Here is an 8,486-nt window from a genome sequence, read left to right as displayed (position 1 = left end):
CAGGATGCCGGCCGGGCTGAAGCTGGCCGGGAGGCGCCGCACCGCGTCCGCAGCCGGAACAGAGCCTCCCCGGCCGTGGACGCAGAATTCTTCCAGCAGCTGCTGGAACTTCGCAAGCTCTTCTTCCCAAAGCTGGTGAGCTCCGAGCTGGGCTTGCTCTGCCTCCACTCGGTCGCTCTGGTTTCCAGGACCTTCCTCTCCATCTATGTGGCTGCCCTCGATGGGAAAATTGTGAAGAGCATCGTGGAAAAAAAGCCCAGGAGCTTTGTCTTCAAGTTAATCAAATGGCTGATGATTGCAATCCCAGCCACTTTCGTGAACAGCGCCATACGGTACCTGGAGTGCAAGCTGGCCCTCGCCTTCCGCACGCGCCTAGTGGATCACGCCTATGAGACCTACTTCGCCAACCAGACTTACTACAGAGTGATCAGCATGGATGGGCGGCTGGCCAACCCTGACCAGTCCCTCACTGAGGACATCATGATGTTCTCACAGTCTGTGGCACATCTCTACTCCAACCTCACCAAGCCCATCCTGGACGTCGTGCTCACCTCCTACACCCTCATCCGCACAGCGCGGTCCCGGGGTGCTAACCCCATCGGGCCCACAGTCCTGGCCGGGCTCGTCGTCTATGCTACAGCCCGTGTGCTCAAAGCCTGCTCGCCCAAGTTTGGCAAGCTTGTGGCTGAGGAGGCTCACAGGAAGGGCTATCTGCGCTTCATGCATTCACGCATCATTGCCAACGTGGAAGAGATTGCATTTTACCGAGGGCACAAGGTAAGAAGGAAAGAACTAGGAGGGTATTGGGGTCACTCCTGCAGTGCCGGAGCTGACCCATGCTCCCCTGCTGCCCTTCCCAAGCACTTTGAGCCCCTCTGACATTTAAACCTGTTTACAGCAAGCGCTTCCCATTTCTTAGGAAAATGCTGTCTCACAGGCGGTATCTGGAGGAGCAGACCGTAGTTCCCTTGTGCTCTGACAGTGTTCCTGTTTTGCAGCTGTATCTTTTTCTTTTCTAGAGAGCTAATCTCAGTTGTTTTTCCCCACCCAGTCCATTCTGCTTAACTTTTCCAGGCTTTGTTTTGTTTTTTTCACCCATGTTTATGAACTACCAGATTTAATGCTGCAGAAATAGCAACCAGGGCACACCAGAAAGTCTAGGGGAAAACTCGGTGGTAGCACAGGGAGCACTACAACCTTTGACACTCTTCTACATAGCTAAGCAAAGATGCAGTCATCAGAGTCTTAAAATAGCTTAAGTACAGTACTCTAGCAGTCACAGTTACATAAACTAATGGCTTGCTTTAAAGCCACCTTATTAAGGAACTCTTCATATTTTTATTAGAAGTTAATTTTGTCTGTAACACCTTTCAAACACGATTAAGAAAACCAAGTTGTTTCATGTAAGGTGAAAATGAGAGCTGGAAAGCAGCCTGAAGAATTACTCTTTCAGTCCAACCAGTGGTTATATAATGTAAATGGTCTATTTTGGTAGAAGCAGTCGTTCTCAAAAGCTGCCTATAGTCATGTTTTAAGTGCAGCTAGATTAAATATTTTTTTTCCTCCAATTCCTACATATACTGGCGTGAACTGAATGCAGTATATCATATGGGCTTGCATCTGTCTTTGACTTGTTAAACCTCTTGGGCTAGTTCTGTCTTCCTCCAGGCTGCTTACAAAAACAAGCAGTATTGCGTTTCAGGAATCAGCTCTGCAACTTTAAGTCATTGGAGATAATTGATCCCCAAAAGCTTTCCAATATGAGGAGTTTCATTTGCTGTGAAACTCTACAGCTGCAGCTTTCTTAAAAGGATGTGGAATCAATCTTATTTTGGTTGTTAGAATCAGCTGCTGCAATTGTCTAGTATGTCATTCTTGCATATATGTCAGAGATCCTAAAAGAGCTGAAAACTTGCTAGTGTGCTATCAAGAGATGATGGCATAAATAAGAAGCAGATCCACTGATTTCCATAAAACTGTTGCACTTTTGCTGTGAGACTGCAGCATCGTGAAAATAGCAGATGTGACTCCAGAAGTCACAACTCTGGGTACCCGGTTATTTCCTGCAGTGTGTGAATGTATCGTGTATGACATGTGCATCCTATTTGCATTGTATCAATTGTTCTGTTTTAACTGTAGGTAGAAATGAAACAACTGCAAAAAAGCTACAAGGCTTTGACTGATCAAATGAATCTTATTTTATCCAAACGTTTATGGTACATCATGATAGAGCAGTTCCTGATGAAGTATGTCTGGAGTAGCTGTGGTATGGTTATGGTCGCTGTGCCCATCATCACCGCAACAGGATTTGCAGATGGCGGTAATACCATGTTTTACTTAATTTCTAAATGTTTCTTTAAATTTACGTCCACAGAAGACTTTACTTCCCCTGAAAGCCATTCATATTTATTTATTTTTCACAGACTTTGTTGCAATGTCCATGTCTTATGTGTAACTTTCAAGCATAGCAAGTCAGCTGAGGAAAGAGCCACACAAAAGATCCAATTTTGAACATAAACCTGATAAACAGCATGAATTCAGGACTTAGAGGATCCTCATGTCACATGAGATTGTGATAATTGCAGGTTCTTTTTTACTAGCCACTGTTGGAATGGCAGGCTGCTTTTTGCAACATCTCCTGCTGCCTTATAAAATTACACTATTAACTTCCCTGTACTGCTTATCTTCTCCTTCCATAAAACATAGTTTAATTTTAGATAATTATTCTCTTAAGTGTTGAGTTGTCAGGAACCGCTGTTTTTTCCTGACTCCCTGGGAGAAGAGAAAGTGCTATTCAGATTCCGGGCTTGGATGGTATGATGTTTGACATCCTATCACAACTTTCCAGGAAGTGAAATGAGGCTCAAGTAGTGTTGTTATTGCAGATGCTATGTATTTTAAAAAAAAAAAAAAAAAAAAAGAGCAGAAAGGTAACTAAGGAGGTATAATGAAAGCAAGTGGGGAAGTTTGCCTCAACAGGCTTCCTTATGCCCAATTAGAACCATAGAATATGTTACAAATTCCATACAATTCTTTAAGCATGGATCCTACAATGTCTGTAGAAGGATCATTTCTAAGTTGGATATATTTAATCAGGAAGAAGTAAATTCTTTTCCATGCAGGTCTTGTATTCCAAATCAGGGTTGTCCTGCTGGACAAGCTTGGTTTGACCTGTAGGGTGATGCCCTGCAGCCCCCACGTGGTTTAACTTACTTTCTGTTGTGTTGGTGCATGGGTGGTGTTCAGCTGTCTGAGCCACTTCCCAGCACATGGCTCAGGAGGGCACTGTATCAGAGCCGTGGCTGGCTTCCTGGTAACAGCTTGAAAGTAGGAGGTCCTATTCCAAACAGAAGAGTTTGTACAAGGCCATTTCACCTCACCGTGAAGGTTATCAGCACAACAGAAAAAGTGATAAGAGTCTTTCTGCTAAGACAGGAATGAGTACAGCCAAGAAAAAGATCGTTTAACCACAACTGCTTAAAGAATTTTCTTGGTATTATAGCATGAATTAAAAAAAAAGACTTGTATTCATGCTAAGCTAAATAACATTCCTGTTACTCATGAGTATTCTTTTGAGAAATACTTGTGAAATGTGGGAGAAAAGCAAGATGCAGTGATGGCTCATGTTGTAAAGCAGAAGAATGTTTGCCACCAGAAACCTAAACTGTTACAGCAGGGGGATTATTATAGAGTCCTGAGGCATAGGTCACAAACGTAATACTGAAAAATCAACATTGTCAAGACCAGTTCAAAGTATAACAGGTATTCAAAGAATCAAGCAGACCTGAACTTACCGTTGGCCTGCGTGGGAAAACAGTGCTTTGTGCCTCAGCAGGTCAGATGCATGTATGTTCATATCTGAAGGAAAAGGTGGTGGATTTATTACTTTAGGATAAATCACCAGAATCGGGCATGTGCAAAAAACTGGTACCATGACTTGAGACAAAGGTGTAAAGCAATAGGTTTTGTACATTTCTTCAGAGGAAAAAAAAAGAACAGTCCTCCAATAAGAAGAAGTGACAGTGATATCTCTGACTGAAATTTGCTAATTCTGTTATGTATTTCAGGGAAGAAATTAACTAGCAAGGCCAAGATTCCCATTTGATAGCATTTCTCATTCTTTTTTTATTAAACCATTGGTGTTCCAAACATTGTGTCTCTCCTCGGTTTGTGGAAAGCAACTGTTTTTGGAAGCAACACTTTGATTTCTTTAGACACAGTGAACACTTATCTTTGTTTATAAAGCAAGTATGACTATCAATTACAGAAATGAAGATGAAAAGGGAAATATTAGATTCTGCATGAGACAGAGACTGTCTGCCTTGTTAGAATGCACCGCTTCTGCAAACACAGGAGAATGTTTTGGACAACAAGTTAGAGAAGAGTAATCTTGGTGGGGTAGGCATGTAATATAAGAGCATGTGTTTTGGAACAGTGAAATCCTTATAAATACCCCTAAAATGGCTGAGAAAATAGTTTGTAGAGATCACTAAACTCTTGCTAGATGAGCTAGCCTGGGTACTGGAAGCAGCCCTCAGTAAATTCTTCATTTACATACAGGAGGAATGCTGCTTTAGTGTAGTTAAACCATACCTGATTCCTAGATGATTTATCTGTGGTGGTTCTACATAGCATAGGCTGCATGAGCTGTAATCCCAACAAGATCAGCAAAACCTGCTTCTCTGAGAAGTAATAAATTTCAATTCGTTTTTTACTAATGAATTACCTGAATCCTCTCTGTTCCCTAACTTTATTCTTCTTGGAGTGGAAATTTATTTGTTTTAAATAAGTGAGAACTACAGGAGCAAAAATTTTGTAATCTCTTTGCAAAAGGCTTTCTGTCTTGTTTTGTTTTTTAACTCATGCCTCTTGTTGTGTCTTGGTGGCTAGATTGCATATGACTAATTGACAGTGTACTCATGTAGAATCAATTAATTAGATTTGTTGTAAAAGGAAGCATGTGAGGGCAGAAAGAGTAACATGGTGTAAGAATTTTTAAAAAAATAGCTTTTCCTAAATTATCCATAGTGTAGTTCAGTGATTCAGCTGTAATTATGTCGGGCTACCTTTATGGATGTGTAACTGAAAACAGTATAACATTTAGATTTAAATAATAAAGACAGAAAGATACATCTAGCTTTGGTACTGCATGTAGATTTGTAGACAACATATTTCTAGAATCTGACCTTGTCAGGGAGGTTAGATAGTCACTCACCAAGTAAAAAACCACTGTTTGCTATACTCTTGCATTGCTTGATCTAACCCATAAAATTTACAATTGCTTTACACCTGCAGGGAAATCCTCATAGGTTTTCTTAACCATCAGCACTGTGCAAACATCACAGAGGATGTTAATATATAATAATACAGGAGCTGCAACACTGGATCCACCTATTGCCCTGCTTAGCCTGGTGCCTAGCAGCAACTTTGTGTAAAAAAAAAACCCAAAAAACAAAAACCAACCCAAAACTTAAAATAACCTTTACAAACTTAAGAAAAAAAAAATTCCAAACGTTCTGCAACAGACTTGAGCAATATGTAAAGGTATCTCTGAAGTCATGTGATGCAGGAGACCCTTGGGACCGTTCATTCTAAATATTGTATGTGAAAAATCTGTAAGTCATTTACTACACATTATTTTCTTTGTTTTTGTAAATGCAACTATTAACACTTATACAAGATTCAGTCTTAAACTATTCAGCCACTTATTTTTAAATCTTGATTTGTTCAAGAAGCAAACCTTGCAAGTTGACTGTGTCCTATAAATCTGTAGGTCACATGGTAGCAAGACTACATGTTGATATGTTAAATGGAAATGTATGTCTTTCTCATGCATCTTCTATAATTTCTGTTCTTTTCTCCTTCTCTGATGCTGCTGACATGTACTTATGGGACACTCCTTTCTTTAAAACAAGAGTTTTCTTGCTAATGGGACACAATGTCATAAACAAAGCATCATAACTATGTTCTGGGGTCAGATGAGAAGAGAAACTGTGTTGTGGGAGAGAAGTATCCCACTTAAACCATGCTTTTGATAGTAAAAGAGCTTATTACTTGTTATAGAAATATAACCATGTTGCCGAATTTCCATCAGTATGTTTTATTTTACATGAAGTCAGTAAATAAGTAAGGCTGAAATGAGTAATTGTGAAAACAGTCAAAATAATACTTAAAGTCTTCTTTAGATCATTGCTTAGGTTTCACTTTTTTCTTATTTTGAAAAATTTAGGTTGAATAATGATATATTAAAAGGAAAATTATCTAGGTAGACAAATATTATAAAAGGATAGGATGTTTTGCATAAGAAGATGAATTCCACATCCTCCCACTTATTCTTTGTGACTAAGTTATCTATGTTAGTTACATTCACCAATTCTTTTTGAAAGGTTGTCTTTGTAAAGATAACTTTTTCTTAATTGAAAAGCTGCTCTATGCTGGCTCACATTCGAATCACAATTTAATTTGTAGAGATAATTTTCAAATGAATATTTTAACAGAGAACTTTTTTTACTTTTAGAATTGGAAGATGGCCAGAAACAGGCAATGGTTAGTGAAAGAACGGAAGCTTTTACTACATCACGAAACTTACTGGTCTCCGGAGCAGATGCTATTGAAAGAATTATGTCTTCATACAAAGAGGTACTGTACAACTGCCAGACATGAAAGAGAAGAGAAAAAAAGTAAAAAAGAATTTACATTTAATATAGAATATTAAAAACAAAAAAAAAAAAGGGAATTTGCTGTTTTTAAAGGCAAATTCCTTTGCAATTAAATCCACGGAGATCTTTGAACTGATAGTTTGATCTTTAAAGCCAAGTTAACAAAAAGTCTAAAGTGCACAGCTGCCAGCATGGTGCAACATGTAAGTATCATTTTTAATACCTGTGTTCAGATGCCATCAGAGAGCAACAGAAGTTCCTGGAATGTGAATGATAAAGGTTCAAATTCCTCCTCTGTTTGGAGCACAGACCTTGAATTCAGGCTGTCTTCCTCCACTGTATGGGGAATCTTCTGCTGCAAGTGTCACAGAATCACAGAATGTTTTGGGTTGGAAGGTTTGGGGACCTTTAAATATTATCTAGTTCCAAACCTCTCTGCAATGAGCAGGGGTGTCTTCTACTAGACCAGGTTGCTCAGCCCAGTCCAACCTGGCCTTGAATGTTACCAGGGATGGGGCATCTACCACCCTTCCGGGCAACCTGTTCCAGTCATGTTTTGTATGAAACAAAAAGAGAATTGTATACTTATTTCTTGGCCATCTAAACTACAGGGCTTGTTCAGTATCCTGTGAACCTGTTAAACTGTAAGTAATTTTGCAAAGTAGAGAAATCTTAGCAAAAAAATAAAATCCACCTTGGGACAGCAAATAGTCTCTAAGTACAAGATGTTAATCTGGAAGATCAGAGATGTTGTTTCAGGTCCTTAACTAAATTCCAGTAAAGCTGGGCTTTCATCTGTGGTCTCTCCTGGGGATTTCTCTAGATGCTGCCTGTTAAGCAAAAGAAAAGTAAGGCAGTGCTGTTATTCTCCTGAACATTTCCTTCTGAATCTCATTTCTGCATTTGTTATTTTGTTTTTGCTTGTCCCTTTGGTGGTGACTCCTTTTCCCAGTGCAGTGCAAGGAGGCACACATTAGCTAGGCAGCTGATCAAAGACTATGGATTCTGTTACTTGGAGTCCAGCCATAATAGCTACAACTTTGTAAATTGGAGGAGGAGGAGTAGTTTGGCGCCTTCTGATATGGACTCTAAGAAAGCCAGAGTCTGTTTTTTAAAAGGAGTTCTAATGGACTCTGATTTAGACCTATGCTTCTTTAGCTGCTCCCCTGCTTGGCCTCTGCTCTCAAGATACTGCCAGATAACCTATTATACACTGATGTAATTTCTGTTTTATTTTCAACATTTAAGCAATTTATATAATATGCATGAGGACTTACAAACATTGTGGTTTTATTTTTGGAAACAAAAATATCCACAAAGAAGTAGAAACAATTGAACAAACTCACTTTATGAGATGTAAAATCTCACACAGTGAGATTTTAATCCAGGCAGCATGACATCAAAGACCAGTTCTGTGAATTTCCATCTTAATTTTACATATATACTTCTCTTCAAGAGACACTGTGGTACTTTGACCACGTTGTCATTCCTATTTCTTCATTCAGACAGTTTCCAAAGGTTGGTGTACTTCAATCCACTTCAAGTGGTAGTGAATTTCCAGTTCTTGCTCACCTGACCCACCAAAGCAGCCTCCTTCCAGTCAGTGTAATTCAGCATGTAGATGAGGTGGGATCAACTTTTCTTTGCAGGTCAATAGTTTAGATGGTAATATTTAGTGTTTTGACAAAGTGAGTTCGTAGGGTCATGGTTTAGAAACTTTTTACAACTTATGTTTCTTCTGGGGCACAGTGGTACAAGTTTTGTCCATCACATGCAGGATTCTCTTCATCAAATGCTACTGCTGATGCTGTGCAAAGGACTCAGTCC

General features: G+C 39.5%; 1 protein-coding gene across 1 annotated transcript in view; it reads left to right on the top strand.

Moving 5' to 3' along the window:
- Window positions 1–3: 3 nt before the first annotated feature.
- ABCD2 (ATP-binding cassette, sub-family D (ALD), member 2) overlaps window positions 4–8,486 on the top strand; it is a gene marked incomplete at both ends in the record, with an annotated part of 14,734 nt that continues 6,251 nt past the window's right edge. The window contains 3 exons of the mRNA XM_010009281.1: window positions 4–777; window positions 2,140–2,320; window positions 6,518–6,639. Coding sequence (XP_010007583.1) covers window positions 4–777; window positions 2,140–2,320; window positions 6,518–6,639 — 1,077 coding nt within the window. The remainder of the gene's footprint in view (window positions 778–2,139; window positions 2,321–6,517; window positions 6,640–8,486) is intronic.

This window comes from Nestor notabilis, unplaced genomic scaffold, assembly GCF_000696875.1.
Source record: "Nestor notabilis isolate BGI_N333 unplaced genomic scaffold, ASM69687v1 scaffold32812, whole genome shotgun sequence".
NCBI classification, from domain to species: domain Eukaryota; kingdom Metazoa; phylum Chordata; class Aves; order Psittaciformes; family Psittacidae; genus Nestor; species Nestor notabilis.
This window is presented reverse-complemented; position numbering and strand designations above follow the sequence as displayed.